This window comes from Myiozetetes cayanensis, unplaced genomic scaffold (genome assembly GCF_022539395.1).
Source record: "Myiozetetes cayanensis isolate MyiCay16 unplaced genomic scaffold, myiCay2020 scf4, whole genome shotgun sequence".
NCBI lineage: Eukaryota > Metazoa > Chordata > Aves > Passeriformes > Tyrannidae > Myiozetetes > Myiozetetes cayanensis.
The window spans coordinates 51908368-51925200 of NW_026087631.1; the positions used below are offsets into that span (position 1 = coordinate 51908368).

Here is a 16833-nt window from a genome sequence, read left to right on the forward strand (position 1 = left end):
AGTCCAAAACTAAATAAAAAATTGTCTGTCTTCTGGAATATACTGGGAAATAGATTGGTCAGCAGTGGATTTCAGACTTTTACAGTGCAGATGTTTGAGCTAACAGAGAGACTCATAATATGTATTCACTTGTGCTAGAGGCAGATGAGAAAATATTTTTTTGATGGGGTTCAAAGCCCCATGCTGGCAACAGAGAAGTGCTGATAGTGCAGCCACAGTAGGCAAGTATACCAAAGTGCACTCGTTCTAGTTTTTGCTGTCACAGCTGCTTCCTTTTTCTGCCTTTGCATGTTTTGCCATCGTTTCTTCATTCCCCAGATTCTGGTTGCTGTTTTTTTGGTGCAAAAACAGCACAGCTGCACAAAGTATCTTTTAGTTGTACTCCTTGAAGAGAGGAGAGGTTAACCTGGCCCTGCTTTTTTTTTTTTTATTATTTTTTAAAGGAGGCAGGTATAGTCAGAAAAAGGTAGTTGCCAGACCTGTGCCATTTTCACATGCACTTTCATCTTGATCTCTTTGGTAGTCATTGTTCTGAATTATGTTCTGCCTCTGGACCTATTCTCTTCCTTTAAAGCCTCCCACCAGTGATTGTCCGTATTTTAGCCTTGTATTTTTCCTTATTCCTGTGCTACAATATTCTGCTTCAGTACTTTGCTGAGTTCTTGGGATCTTCTCTTGTTTAGTTTGGGGTTTTTTTTCTCCTTTTTATTTCCTGGACATTAGCCTGTAGGATAAGAACAGCATGTTAGAGATCTGGTTTTTTGCTCTCAGTTTGAGTCTTGATTTACAGTGTTTCAAGGGACCTGAAAAACAGCTGCAGTGAAACTTCTGTTTCTTCTTGATCTGGAGCCTGCACAGCATCCTTGCCTGATGTTGCTAATCCCTAAGAATTATTAATTGAATGTGTTGTAGGTGCAATTTTTCAGGGCCTTATTATTGTATCAGATAGGGGATACATTTTACTGAGGGAGAAATTAATACATTCCCCTAAGCAAACCTTTTTATTCTCTCCTTAACAGATTTAATAATAAACACAATTCAAAGGAATATAGCATATTCCAGGTTCAGCTATGTATAAGCCTTGAGAGTTTCTCTCTCCAATGAAATTAAGATAATTTTGCTTAATGATGGCAAAAAAGTTTTATTAAGCCGTATTAATTCACACATTTAATATGAGACATATTTATTATGTCTCATTATTAATATTCACATATTTAATATGTGAATTAGACCCCCAACAACCTTCTGGTAATGGTAGATAGTTGAAGAGTAAGACTGTTGATCAAAATGGTCTTCTGGAGGGTGTGTTGATTTGAAAGCTGGAAGGTAGGAAGTGGAAAATCCTCTCTGTTTTTGCCTTATTTGTCTCACCCTATTGTTTAAGGAACTGATGTATGGCTATGCTAAACTCAATTCAAAGACTTATATTCCACATTTTTCCTCAACACCTCTTTCATAAAGTAAAATTCTATTGTGAAGCTCATATCTTGGTTTATTCTATATAGCTAGGAATGAAGATGGAATTTGAGTAGGGAATTTTAATTTATTTGGACACACAAATCATTCTTAGTCTTAAAAACCATTTTTGTTTGGTAATAGATCACATCTTTATTTTAGTAACTTCTTTCTTACTAAGCTTCTTCAGCACAGCTATGTAAATAAGAGTGCCACGAAAAACTACGTTGTTCTTGAAAAAGCATATGCATTTTGTTCCAGGAGAAATTACCAAGATATGGCTCAAATAATTCTCTCATTTCATAACAGAACCACAAAATCTAAAACTAATGTTGTTACAGCAAAGACTACTTCTTCAGTAGGTGCAAATTTTGTCAAAAGCATGAGATGTCCCAACCCTTGTGACTTTTTCATAAACATTTCTTGATATATCTTACTGTAATGCATAGTTTTTTACCTTTTCAGTATACTCTGTGAAATCTTTATCAAATAGGTAACCTAAAATTGACATAAATTTTTATAATTTTTTTCACCCAAGTGTGAAATACATGCTTTTCTTTTTCATAGGCTTGACTGCACTACATATAGCAAGTGTGGAAGGCTTTTATGGGATAGCAAATCTGCTTTTGAAAGCAGGTGCTGATGTTAATGCTACACAAAAGGAACAGATAACACCGTTGCAAGATGCAGTTAAAGAAGGCCATTATGAGGTATATTCCAAATTGAACACAAATTGTGATTTAGGAATACAAATTATTGTTGTTGAGTCTAGAAGGTCACATTATGTTTTTGCATATGACTGGTCTTTTCAGATTATAGGCAAATTCAGGAGCTTGCAAGTCCTTACTGCTTGATTTCTGTTCAAAACGTTCCCTGCTTAACAGGATTTTTCCCAAAGAATAAATGAATTGTTCTTCTAACTGCTGGGGACAATGTACCACTGAGGAATAGATTACTACTGTTTAATACATGGTTTTATAATCCCACATGTATGGCATGCTGCCACAACCGTGCACATCCTATATTAACATGTGGCATGTGTGGCATGGTGGGTTATGAAGACACGGCTTTATATTTTGTCTTAAAACTGAAAGTTAACTGAACAGCGAATGTGAAATAATTGCAAGATTTGTTGCCAAATGCTGTGGTTTCATAAACCTGTGTCTGAATTGTGGATCCTCTTTCAGTCTGGCAGTGCTTGCCTCCACCTCTCATGTCTGTGCATATTTCTAGGGTGACCCAAAAGTATGTAGGATTTCTATGTGTCCCTTTTATCTGCTTGTAGTTTCTTTCTCTAGAAGTGCATGTATGCTGTCTAAGTGACTGATTTCCAAGATCTTCTAAGTGTTTTTTTGTGGAGTGTAATAAGTTTTGTCTCTAAATATTTGCCCTTTTTCACAACTGAGATGAGATTTATTCCGTTTCCTCACAAATCTCCCAGGAGCAAAGAGGAAGGGTGGACTTCTGGCTAATAATTTTTTCTGAGATTTGAGAGCCCAGGAATGGTCTTCAGCTTGTGCATCACAGACTATTGCGGGTTCAAGACATATTTCTGAGTTCTGTGACTGTATCTAGCACACCATGTCCATGGGTATGCATGAAGAACTCTGCATCTCTGCAAGTAATATTTAGGGGCCATCAACTAGAATGATATTGGACGAACAGTCATCTCACCTAGATCACTCAAGGCAAACTAAGATCATTCAGCACAGAGCTAAGAGTTACGCAAGCTGGTATGTCCAGCAGGAATGGTACAGCCTGGTGGTGCTGCATTTACTCAGTCTCTGTTTACTCAGTATCAGTAAAATTGTCTTACTGCAGTGATCTGTTAGACTTACTTTTTGTTGTTTCTGACTAGCAACAAAATAGTGATAGTGATTCAGTGATGGTGATTCAGACTTTTGGTAACATGGTATTTGAAGCTGTTTTTTTCACAGTTGCATGAAATTATTATAGATTGGAAACAGGCCTTTTATCTACTAATTTATCCCTTTCTGCGCCTGCAATATGCCAAATTAATTTATTTCAGGAAAAATGGTAAGTATAGGAAAGATTTTTTTAGTACAGTTAAGGGGGAGAGCATACAAGTGTATATGATTGCAGATGTGGAAGAAGAGTTATCAACATTACTGGTGAAAAAATCCAAAGGTTTGGGACAACTTATGAAACCCAAGAGGGCTTTTGCTCTTGATTGAACCCTTTATATTTTACTCTGTTGTTAGGAGAATGTATGGATTGAGAAAACTTCACTAACAATTTTCTCATTAGCAATCTGGTTAGAAATAATGAGGGACTTGACACTTGGGTAGAGGATGTGAGTCAAGTTCAGTCTGAAATTATAATGTGCTGAAGTGACAACAGCAGAGGTACAAGTAAAATCACACTAGTGGTGGAATAAGATTGCAGGGTTACCCACAGCAATGAAATAATCAGATTGTAAATTTCTCATGTCTTAAAAAAGTATCCTGTAAAGGTTGGCTGAACATTCTGCTAGAAAGGTCATTTCTTGAATAAGATCAGAATCGGGCTTTATATTTGTACAAAATTCATAATATTAGTAAGACCATCAGAATGGGTTTCATTTGATCAGATATATCTTGCATATCTGAAATAGCTGTCAAAACTCCCCTTTACAGTCACAGGAGTCACAATCAACACATCTAGAGCAGGATTTCTTTTGTCCTAAGGTAGATATCAGCAGTGCCCTGGCAGCCAGGAAGGGCAACCGTGTCCTGGGGGGCATCAGGCAAAGTATCACCAGCCGGTCAAGGGAGGGGATTGTCCCACTCTGCTCTGCACTGGGGCAGCCTCACCTTGAATACTGTATGCAGTTTTGGGCACCACAAAACAAGGAAGATTTGAGCTCTTAGAGAGTGTCCAAAGGAGGGCAACAAAGATGGTGAAGAGCCTTGAGGGGAAACTGTGTGAGGAGCAGCTTGGCTTGCTCAGCCTGGAGAAAAGGAAACTGACGGGAGACCTCATTGCAGTCTACAACTTCCTTATGAGGGGAAGAGGAGGGGCAAGCACTGATCTCTTCACTCTGGTGACCAGTAACAGGAGCCTGAAGTTGTTTCAGGGGAGGTTTAGGTTGGGTATTAGAAAAAGGTTCTTTACTCAGAGGGTGATTGGGCACTGGAACAGGCTCCCCAGGGAAGTGGTCACAGCACCAAGCCTGACAGAGTTCAAGAAGCGCTTGGATAATACTCTCAGGCACATGGTGTGAGTCTTGGGAATGGTCCTGTGCAGGCCTAAGGGTTCGATTCAGTCCTTGTGGATCCTTCCAACTCTGTGCATTCTATGGTGTCCTAAATGGATAAGCTGGCTCACACCCTGTTATTTTCTACCAGTTAAGAGCTGTATTTTGGGAGACCTTATCTTAATGGCAACTGGAACAACTTATAAAAATGAAAATAATAAGATTACAGGATAATGCCTTATCTAGGGGAATGCTTAGGTATTTGAACTAGAATATAGAGAAATTTCATTTTAGTTGCTCATGTTGTCAAGTACAAGAGAGAGAAGCCTGTATAAGGAGTATGGAAAATACTGCCGGAAGAGAAACAATATGAAAAACTTATTTTTTCTAGATAGTGAACTTACTACTTTGGTATGGAGCTGATCCCTTATTAAAAAATAAGATGGGAAGGTGTGCATTAGAAGAAGCCTCTGACCCATCTATGAGGAAACTTCTTACAACTTATATAGAAAAATCCAGGGGATATTCAGTATCAGGTAAGAAAGAATTATTCTATCGTAGCATCATCACTAAATGGAGAAATTTGGACAATCTGTTAAACTGTATTTCCCTAATTACTACTAGTAATTGTATGGGCTTCATGATCTTGTTACTTACTGCTTTCCAATTCTTGGCAGTGTCAGTGCTTATTTTCCCTATTTCTAAATTTTGTTTTTTCTGTTATAGGAATGCCTTTTTAAATCATGCTGGAAAAAAAATCCATGGCATATCTAATACATGTCATCATCCACTGCTAATTACTGGAAGAATAAACACTTAACGTAGCAATGTTTCCTTTTTCTATAGATGTTCTTTTTTGTAGCTCCTATATTCCTGCTGAACCTTAATAGTAAGGTCTGTTTTTGGTTTTTTTATTTCAATTTTTTGCCTCCTATATATACAATTATGATTTAAAAAAATTTATTCCAAACATATGTCTTATATTTTGGTCTCCACTGGGATAGCATTTCCCAGGCTGCGTTTTTAACTCAAAATAGATTCTTTGGGTAATATTTTATTCATATAAAATTTAATTATTCCCTTCATACCAGGAGAGGGTTGCCATTTGAGAGGTGGTACAAGAAGGTATAGCCCTTCATACAGTTGGAGGCCTTAATAAGTTTGGGGTCTGGGACAGTGATATTCAGATTGCAGTAGAAAAAAAAGGAAGATGGGATAATGTTTTCTTACTTGTGGAGTTTTTGGGTTTTTTGCTCTCTTACACCTTTCTTTCATTAACTGGCCTTTGTTTGTCTTCTGATTGTTCCTACTTCCCACTTCTCTTCCTTATATTATTCTATTCTTGAATAAAAATTTTTGTTCTGAAATGATGCAGAGTTACTGTCATCTATAGTCAGTCACTTATTAGGCTCCCAACATTCCTAATGTGCTTACATAGAAGGAAGGTACAAACAGCTTGCTTCTTTTCTTACAGTTCAACCTGTGGAAATAATTGCTCTTAGATCAATGTTGAGGTATTCAAATGTCTTTTTTAAGCACTTCAAGTGTCCTTGAAGTTGTTGAAGTTTGTCAGCCTGATCTAACCTGATTGCTGGTTACTGTAATCTCTTCATTTTATCTTTGTACTGTGCTGAGTGGACTTTGTGTTTGCTGAGATCTGGATCTTTCCTGCTCATGACCCACCTGGCAGTGCATCCCACAGAGAACCAGTATTTTGACTCACATACCAATGTCCCATTATGCTTTTGCAAATGTTTCCTAACAGCCATGAAGCAAACTGTTGTGCATGGCAATTTAACTGGAAAACTCTGCAATTATTTCTGTTCACTGGCAGCCAATATTGCTAAGGGTCATTAGCTTAATGGGCTGTTGTGTGCCTTTTTTTTCTTAGATGTCTCCAAACAGTCCCTAGGACATTCTCCCATGAATCAGAGGGAAAGAAAAGGAAGAACTAGAAAGCAGATGATTGCTTTGGGAGTTCAGACCCAGAAGCTTTTAGACAAAACACAATACATTATCTTATGGAAAAGTAGGTCTCAAATTGGAGAAGTATTTTAATAACGTGATGGCTCTGTGTGCTCTAGAATCTCAGTTTTCATTTAAAAAATGAACTCCTGAGCTTTTCTAGTTGCCAATACAGGGTGGGCCAAGCACCCTCAGTGCAAAGAGGGCTACCTGAATGCTTTCTGACAGGTTTGAAAAGCCTACAATGAGCTCCATGCTGCCATAGTCTGGCTGCAGCAGTGCCTGAACAGGATAGTTTAAAATTAGTATGGATATATTGCCAGTATATATCTGTCTCTAATATCATTTCATGTTCATCCAAATAGTCTTGGATGAAAAGCTCAGTCGTTTACCTTCAAGGACACACTGGAAAAGCAAATTTTCCAGAATGCAGGAGGAGCCTGAAAAAAGGCAGCTGTCAAATCATGGAAGATGTTTGATACCAGTGGATACTGCTGACTGAAAATATTTGAGAGAATAGCAAGTCTGATGAGGAAGACGCAGCAACTGATTGTTCATAGGAATAATTAGCAAAAACCCCAAGGATAAGAGCAAAGTGCAAAATTGCGCATTTTGAACCTTACTCTTTCAGGTTTCTTGAATGAATTACAGATTTTCAAGAGAACGGAGAAAGAACACTGTGAATTTTTAAGAAAATATTGATAGTATGTTTTTATAATAGAAAGTACAGGAGTTTTTAAAAAGCTAACATGCATGGTAGAGCTTTTGAAGATTTGTATATCCTGTCTTTTTGGTAGCAGTTTGAGGAGAGAGTTGTCCTTATCTACATGCATAATCAGTACTTCGTTAATCTGGTTTTTTCTTTGTATTTCTTATAATTTGAATTAGCTTCAGAATTAGAATTTGAAGCTTCAGAACTAGAACCTTTCTGATGATCACATGATAACATTTAAAGTGAGTGTTGTTTGCTCTGTGAACCAGTAAGGATTAAATCAAGTTTATTTACAATTATGGGTCCAATCCTGCACAGGTTTAATTAAAAGACAGTTTATCTATGCCAGTAAATATTAATCAAAAATTTGTAATCAGCCTAGAGAACTTCTTCACATCAGAGCTGTAAAAATACCTTATGTATTTATAGATATATATAGATATATAGATACATATTCACTTATCTGTATGTATACCTATACGTATGTGTATGTGTGTGTGTATATATATATGTATACACACGTATCTGTCTTTTCCCTGATATAGAATTAGGAACTGATATAATTTAATATAGTTTCTTAAATGCAATTATGTATGTAGTTTATGTATTTAGCAGGCATGACTGGCACCGTGAAAGCAGTCCGTGGAGAAACATAACATACTCCCTACCTCTACAGAGTATAGAACTTCAGCCTTGTTACCTTTTGTTTCATCCCACATTTGTTGTACCCTTGTTAAATCATCTAGGTTTGAACTTTAACTTTTTTTGTTTAGGGTCTGTTTGTTATCTGAGCTCTTATACACTACCTTCTAACCTTTTGATGTAGTTAGTTAATGTTATTGAATAGTTAAAACAACAGTATTGCACACATTTACAGTAATTCAAATGAGTTATGAAGCTTAATTTTCTGTTTATAATTAAACATTCTTTGTGAAAAAATTTCCTAAGGAACACCCAATGTGCCATTAGAATCTACCAGAAAAGAAGCTGTAATTGTACCTGCTACCTGTAATTCAAGAACTGAAGGAAAGAAGAAAATCAAGAGAAATGAAAAAGGAGAAACTCAGCTGCATATTGCTGCTAAGAGAGGAGATTTATCCTTGGTGAAGACTCTAATATCATCTGGAATTTGTGTTAATGAACAGGATCATGCAGGTTTGAAAATTACTCTCTTATGGGCTTTTTTATGATACATTTTTACATAACTTGTAGAATAAATATGGATTCTCGACTTAAAATTGCAAGGAGGAAAGGAATTCCTTAAACAAGTGCAAGCACAATCAATGAATACCTGGATTTTGTGTCTCAGCATGGAAGTCATGCAGACTTTTTCTCAGCAGGCATGTTAATAGGGTCTTGCTTTTCTGCTGAAGAACACATTTTCAGAGATGTGTAGAGAAAGTGAACTTGAAAGTTTGGTGAGAGAAATAATGCTCATGTACATGTGTATGAATGTGTGGGAAGCACATTCAGACAGGTCTTATTTCTTTAAGAAATAAGGACAAAAACCAGATGACAAGATTATCTTTTCTTTTTTCTCTGCCTAAATGTATAACATATTTCTGTTTTCATACTCTCAAAACGTATTGTATCCTATTCTTGATATCTGGCAGACTTAATATTATAAAATGCTACTGAGATTAGAAATCAGACTATTAATGTTGTGCTTCTGAATTTTTAGAGTTTTTCTACTCCAGTGTTTTGTTTCGTTTGTTATTTTTAGTACTGTAGTAGAAAAGAAAGCAGTATATTTTCTGCTTAGTACTGGATACATTTTTCTGAGGTAAACTGAATTACACAGAAAATAGTTGACCTTGGCATTTCAAGATGGTTATTTGTATATGATTTATCTTAAATGCAGCACAATGTATAATCATTAATAAGTGATCTGTGTGGATCTTTCCAAATCAAATGTATGATGCATGCTGTATGTGTCGCCTTGCCTTTGTTAGGTTGGACAGCAATTCATGAAGCTTCCAATGGGGGATTTACTGATGTCATCTTAGAATTACTGAAGGCAGGTGCTGATGTCAACAGCAGAAGTCTGGATGGTGTTTTACCAATACACGATGCTGTTTCTGGCAATTATTCGGAGGTGCATTTTTCTTTCTTTTAAGATTTTCTGAAGCTGATTTCCAGCAGAAGGTCAGCAGAGCAAAATCCTCATTTCATTTAAGTGTAGATTTGCATTTAGGAGATAAAGTAGGATTCTTTAAAGTGATCCAAATTAGAGAAAGAAATATTTTTCAGTAGTGTCAGTTGAAATTGTACAGTTAGTTGCCCTTTTTAGTACAGCAGACAGATCATAAAAATTCAGAAACTTCCTTTGTTTTTCTCCCAGGTTTGGGCTTTTTAATACTAAAATTGAGCATTCTCAGTTTGATTGTCTAGTCCAACCCTGCTGCAGGTGAGAGTGATGCATTTCACGTGTCAGAGAGAAGCAACAATATACTTTATTGATAGAAAAGAGTGAGTTAGCAAAGTTCACTGGTAAACGTGACAGTTGTTTAACAAGATTTAAGGCAAGATGCATTGATTATTTACTGCATAGAGGACAGAACAGAACCGGAAGGGGGACCCTCCTGTTGAGTCATGATGTCCAGAAAGGACTTCTAAACTCTGTCTCAGATGACTAGATCCAGACTTGGTCCCAGACTCAGCAGTTTATATCTAAAGAGTTATGTGTGCACAATCAATCCTTTCTATCACTTAACTAAGATTTCAAAGTTTAGCATGCAGTTAATCACTGAGGATCTGTTGTGGCAAGGAATCTCTCAGTCTTGAGGAGCAACCTTGAGAGATGTCCCTACTCAAGGGGAGATCCTGGTGTGCAGACCACTGCTGTGCAGGAGAGCTTGAAGAGCCCAGGACTGTCCGTTATTTATGGAGTAAGATGATTTACTTACAGTCATATTTGCATACCAGCAAGACACCTGGGTCACTGTTCCAGACAGTCTTTGGCTACCTTATTACCATTCATCACCCAAAGTCTGGGTAAGCTGGTGCAACCATCACAGCTGCCCCTGGTGGTTATGGCTCAAGCAGAGGAGCACATGGCCTCAAAGACCCCTGCCACAGGCAGGAACATTTTTTACTAGCTCAGCTTGCTCAAAGCCCTGTCATACCTGACTTTGAACATTTCTAGGGATGGGGTATCCACAGCTTCTTTGGGCAGCCTGTTTCAGTGTCTCACCACCTCCACTGTACAAATTTTCTTTTTAGTAAAGACCCTAGGCCTGCTGTTCTATAGAATAGACTATTTCAGTTGGAAGGGACTTACAGTGATTGTCTAGTCCAAGTACCTGATCTCTTTGGGGCTCACCAGAAGTCAGAGCATGTTGTTAAGAGCATTGTCCAAATGCCCCAGTCTTGGGCCATTGATCACCTCTCCAGGAAGCCCATTCTAGTGTTTGACCATCTCTCAAAGTAATGTTTCCTAATGTCCATTCTAAACCTACCCTAGCACAGCTTTGAACCATTCCTATCACTGGGTCCCAGGGAGAAGAGATGGGCACCTCCTTCTCCACTTCCCCTGCTCAGGAAACTGTAGCTTCAGGTTGCCCCTCAGCCTCCTTTTCTCCAAACTAGACGAGCCCAAAGTCCTCACTGGCTCCTTGCAGGACATGGCTTCCATCTCTCTCATCAGTTATTGCCCTCCTCTAGGCACATTCAGGGACCTTCGCATCGTTCTTAAATTGTGGGGCCCAGCTCTGCGCACAAGTAAATAAAGTGTTCTTTTGGCAGAGTGAGTTCTGGTGAACTGAGTGTAAAGACGATGACTCCAGATTGGCTCAAACATACTGCTTCTATTTCTGTCAGAGGAACTCATGTTTCATCACATTTATCTTTTTCCTTGAACAATGGACAAACAAAGGGGATGATTCACAGGCCTGGTGTCAAACTATCATTAGAGTTCTTACAAACATACAAGCTTATTATGCAGTATTGCAAGAGAAAACCAATGGAGAACATTCTGAACTTCAAGAGAAGCTTCTGATCTTTTTCTGATACTTTCTTATACTCAACTGGACTCTAAATGTAAGAAATAAGTGTAAGAAATAAGAAGAAATGCTAAAATTGGGAAATCATACGTATGAAAATTCTTTAGCATCCGAGCTTTGACTTCATCAGCACTTTCAAATGATCTGAATTTTAGGGGATAGATGATTCCACTGATGCCACTAATCTCATTTCCACACTGTATAATTAAGCAGACTTGCAAGTTATTTGGAATTAGGAAAAAAATTATCAGTCCATGTAACCAGAAAACCAAAACCACTATTAAAGAAAAAAAAATCTATTCCTTTTCTGCATTTTGGTCTTAATTCAATTGACCAGCTCCTTTTAATTTAGATACATGATGGTTTTTAATTGCTTTGTATGATAGTACCATAAAAGTGATAGGTTTAATTACAATTTGTGAATCATTTGTGTATTTTAATGGAAAAATTAGAAATGTAAGATGGAAGTCTGTATTGATAATAGCCAGTTAATCTGGTTTGTTTAATTTGGATTGCAAGTGTAACAGGTTTTGGAGTGGCTTATTTATATATGTGTTATTTGTGGTATGTGTTAGATACAGCACGCATAGTTGTATTATAAGTCCACAGTAAGAATTAGCACACTACAAATAATAAAAATACATAATAGGCAGTCAGGATTCTACTTCAACATGGAGCGAATCCCTTTGAGAGGAACGGAGAAGGGAAAAGTGCTGTGGATCAAGCTTGTGATGAAGAAATGAAAGAACTTCTGAGGTCTTACGGTGCTGTGGACTCTGTACTTCCTGTTCCAGCTACTGAAGTTACTGGTATGTTGGTTTTGTAATGTAAATGATAGTATTACCCCATAGTCTTAAGAAAAAAAATGTACATTCAAACAGTGCTGATTTGTGGAGCTGCATATTGCCTGGCACTGATATTTTTAACTCTATTAACTATTGAATTAATTAATTCACAGAGAATAGGATACATGATGGGGTTTTGGGTTTTTTTGAAAGAATGAGGTATAAGAACATATTCAGGTCTTCAAATTTTGTTGTTATTCATATTTCCCTTCACAGGAAGGGAAATGAGTGGTTTTGAAAGTGTTAGCTTTCAGGACTTATTTCGTTATGCTACCTAAATTTGATCTCATTTTTATATACAAGATATTTTTTATTATTTGATCTACCATTGTATCTTTGTAACCTCTTATGCTTCTGCAAATTCATGTTAAATTTTATTTATTTTTTTCTGAATTGTGGAGAGAGGAGGTCAAAACATCATTGCTTCGACTACTGTAAAAATGATGATGCAGCTTTGGAGTCACAGTGTGAGAAATACAGTGTGGTGAGTATAGATAACACTACCACTACTACCACTAACTACCACTACTTCCTAGTGTGGTAGTGCATAGTGACATTTGCTGACTGAATAATATAAAAAATATATTGTAAATAATTAATCCATTAGAATGTATGTAAAAGCAGAATCATACAAAGATTTATAGTAGGTAAGTTGTGTTTTACATCTATAAGTGTGCTTACTATCACCTCCTTCTGTTAATGGTTCTTGTGTACTTACATTTATTGTGCAAACAGTATTCAGTACTTATGATCTTTACTGGTTGTATGAATAGAAAAAATGTTATGAGTCCTGAGGCTTTTCATCATGTTTTCGATATGTTTCTTTTTGAAACAGTAATGAATTGGCTTCATGATGAAGGTATTTAGAAATCGTTTATCTTAATGTAAATGAACCAGGAAGATTTTTGCACAGATTGTTAGGAGAGCTCTTGCTGGTGTCTGCAGGCTCTATCTGCATTGCTTAGGTGATGCTGTCGTGCTGAAATTCACTGGTAAATGTGACAGTTGTGTCCTCGCAGTGTGCTCAGAGGTGGGTCTCTGAGTATGAACTAGTTTGAATGCCTGGGTAAAACCAAACTGTGACAACCCCTTGCAGAGCAAGCCCTTGGCAGATTGTGTGTTGTGTCCTACCAGTGCCCCATTGCCTTTACATAGTAATTCCCTGCCTGGAATAGCTTGAGTCCACCAATACTTAGGCCATGAATCACGGCCTGTTTTTATGGTGCACTTGCCTCTGCTTCTTAATGTCATCTTGTGTTTTTTAACAGGAGTCTGTTGCTGCCATACAAGATACAGAAAAGAAGCAGAAAGAACTGTTGCTATATGAACTGAGAACTTCCAAAGATGCAGGTAGACATAAATTAAAGTGTTTCACCTATTTTTAGAGGGTAAATATCTTTGGTAATATAATTGTTTTTAATGTTATTGCATGTAATATATTTTGATTATCTCCTCTGGAAAATACATCTTCAGAGAATAAGATTTTAATAGCATCTCTCAGGTAAGTGCACTTCCTAAAGTACTTCCAGTTAACATAGGAATGAATATTATGACAAACAAGGTAAGCATGCCACTTGGAGACACAGATCTCAAGTCAACTGATTATATGAAAAGGGATCATTAGATAAGAATGCCCACTGTTGGCAGCATTGTTCAGGTACAAGTACATGAGCCTCTCCATGATCAAGAACATCTGTGTCTGTTTGTAAAGGAGCAAATGCAGCATTTTCATTCTACTGTGGCGGGACTTCCAGGAGCCTGGGAATAATTTATGAGAGAAAAAAGAGAATTCTTTAAGGCAGGCACTGTGGATGATTGACAGTTTAGAAATGCTGATGCCCAGAGGTGTAATTTGTCTTAGGCTATCAAATCTCAGTTCAGATTAATCTCAAGAATTTACTAAGTGACAGTGACTTCCTAGGAGATCATGATGCTGCTGCTGTGAAGCAGTTGGAGTCTGTTGTGTCTGTGCTGTGACTCTTCAAGTGGCATATCCTGCTGCAGGAATGCCTTTGACAAAGGCCTCTCTCCCCAGCTACCTTTGCCATCTAGGCGGGGCTGTTCACTTTGGAGCAGCTCATGTCCATGGAACAGTTTGGATTCGTGATGGAAAGAAAGAATTTGGTTTTAAATTTATTTTCCTGACTATAGGGTGGAGCTTTCAAATTATATTTACAAGTAAATTTTTCCCTTTAAAAGTAAATGTGAAATATGGAAGTATGCAGATTTATAGTTTAGCAAATTTGTGATGTATGAACTCTTAATTGCAATAGGTATGTTTTCTTGAAAAATGTTTGACAAGCAGGTAGGATAAAATAGGCAGGAGCTATTGTAGTTGATAGAATAGACAGGAGCCTATGGACAGAGATAAGTGTAATTTCATAAAAAGAGTGAAAATAATTATCAGAATTCTCCTGTTTAGGAGTATTAGAGAAATGAACATGGTGCTATGTTACCACTACTGGCAAAAGCATTAATAATATAGCACATCTCAAACTAAGTCACAATCTTTACTACTGAAGAGGCACAAGACTGAACAAGAACATGGAAGTACATTGACAAACTTAAAACATAGAATAAAATCTCAAGGTATTTGCATGCAGGAAACCTACTGTAAATAACAGATTCAAATTCACTATTAAGCTGCCTTAATAAGAGCAGTATGTAAGTATTACTGAGTAAGTAAATGTCTGGTAGATGCTGTAAAACCAGTTTGGATTTTACAAATGCTTATTTTAATCCTATAATTTCCTGGTTTTCATGATTAAGAAAAGATTCCATTGACTGTTGTAGACTTTCTGCATGGTTTAGCAAATTATCACAGCAGTATCCACTTGTCATGACTTCTAGCCCTCCCTTATGTTATATGTCTTAAGAGATAGGGTATATAAAGAGGAGTTTATATTTGCTCTTCCTAATTTAAAAGAATAAAACTAACAAAAAGGGACAATTACTCTGTTTTAAAATATGGGTTTGAAACTATGAAAACTTGATAGATATGCTTTTACCACTGTATGTAACTTGGAAGAGTCTTGGTTCATTAAACTATTTTATAATACTTTAGTCATAGAAGTTTTACACACCTGCTTAAGACTGTGTAACTTCTGCAGGTATCCTCAGTATAATTGTCATGGTAGGTAGCTCCTTGCAACAAAATAACTTCAAAATTTTCGGTCCTTATCATCCATAGGGCAGTTCTTTATCCATTTCTCTTAGTAATTTCCTATATGAAGTATGTGCACTTCAAAATTTTCCAGTGCAAACTATTTTCTTAAAGTTAAACTTGCATTTAATTCTGAAGAATTTCATTAAAAGTAAAGACCTATCAGTATGCATGACAGTATCTGAAGATATTCTTAACTGTATCTTCATACTTTGACTGTGTATTTGCTACATTAAAATATTACTGTAATTATTTTCTACTCCTTATTGCCATCATAATTTTGATTATTTCAAAATATTGAACAGATGTATATATACAAAGGCTATCTCAGATACAAGATGCTTTGAATGAAATGCTAGCAAGCCAGAAAACAGAGAGGGATGCCCTTGCTAAAAAATACAGGTAAGTAGAATAGAGAGATTACATTCATAGGAAGCTATTCTTCATAGAAGTAGTGATAGAAGTTTTTTGGAGACTAGCGTACAGTAGCATGGAAGTAACTCTATGTGGTTTTCATTCAGATTTTGTGGGAGCATGATCCATACTAGCTTCAGTTACCTCCAGCAGGCATTTACATCAAGGAAGAACTTCAGGGTTGAGCTAGTGCATGCAAATCAGTTGCTGTGTGCACAGTGAGCATTGAAATTAGTTAGAGAACACACAAAAATTGTGGGAAAAAAACTAAGCAGAAATTGGGAAATGGAGGTATTGAGCAAAGACGTTCATTTTGCTGTATCATGGGGGAAAGTAGTAGCAACTCAAGACACCACTTGGAGTGGAGTGTCTTGGAGTGTGGTGCCTCTGGTTTGTTTCTTAAGCACCCCTAGATTAGGAGTGTTCAACCAACAGCCTACAAGAACCATTTAAAGAAATGGCTTGAAGCGTGCTTGCAGACATTCATGTTTTGTGAGGACAACTCATGTAACACCTTAGTGTGAACATGGACTGTGTGAATTGTCAGCTTCATGACCCTAGCTCTCAAAAGGCCTCTTTTTTCTTCCTTCTAAGAGGGACTACCTCAGTGCTGGTCATGTGGTGTTATAAGAATATAGCATCCTGTTCAATGGATGCTTCTAGGCCAACTTCTGAGAATGTCTCCATACTGTTTGTGTGAGCAGGATTGGTTGGTCATGTGAAGCAGCATGTACAGCTCCCAGGTAGACCCATAGCAAAACATACAGGCAGTTGAATAGGGACTGAAATATTTCTACCATGAGCCATTTTGCCAGCTATAAAATGTAACATATGTAGATTACCAGATAATTTAAAAAATTATGAGGAATTAGTGTTCCAAATTATCCCTGTGAACAAACTAGTGACTGAATTAAAAAACAAGAACAGTAAAATTAGTAGCTACATAAATTTATTTGCTTTCTAATACTGAGAGTGAAACTGTTACAGAGGGAAGTGATAAATATTTCTGGGTATTGCAGATACCCTGCAGGTAATCCTAAACAACTCTGTCCTCTTTTCTTAATGGTCATGTGGTATTAATA

The 16833-nt window shown here is 37.0% G+C and overlaps 1 protein-coding gene across 10 annotated transcripts in view; it reads left to right on the forward strand.

Moving 5' to 3' along the window:
• The window catches only part of ANKRD31 (ankyrin repeat domain 31), a 60206-nt gene that overhangs the window by 22439 nt on the left and 20934 nt on the right, over window positions 1–16833 (forward strand). For all 10 annotated transcript variants that reach the window (XR_007630484.1, XR_007630485.1, XM_050328782.1 and 7 more), the window contains exons 11-18: window positions 2023–2165; window positions 5043–5187; window positions 8277–8483; window positions 9281–9423; window positions 11979–12138; window positions 12576–12658; window positions 13443–13524; window positions 15643–15739. Coding sequence is in view for 8 of the 10 variants with exons in the window: in XM_050328782.1 (XP_050184739.1) it covers window positions 2023–2165; window positions 5043–5187; window positions 8277–8483; window positions 9281–9423; window positions 11979–12138; window positions 12576–12658; window positions 13443–13524; window positions 15643–15739 (1060 nt within the window). In the remaining 2 variants the exon portion in view is untranslated. The remainder of the gene's footprint in view (window positions 1–2022; window positions 2166–5042; window positions 5188–8276; window positions 8484–9280; window positions 9424–11978; window positions 12139–12575; window positions 12659–13442; window positions 13525–15642; window positions 15740–16833) is intronic.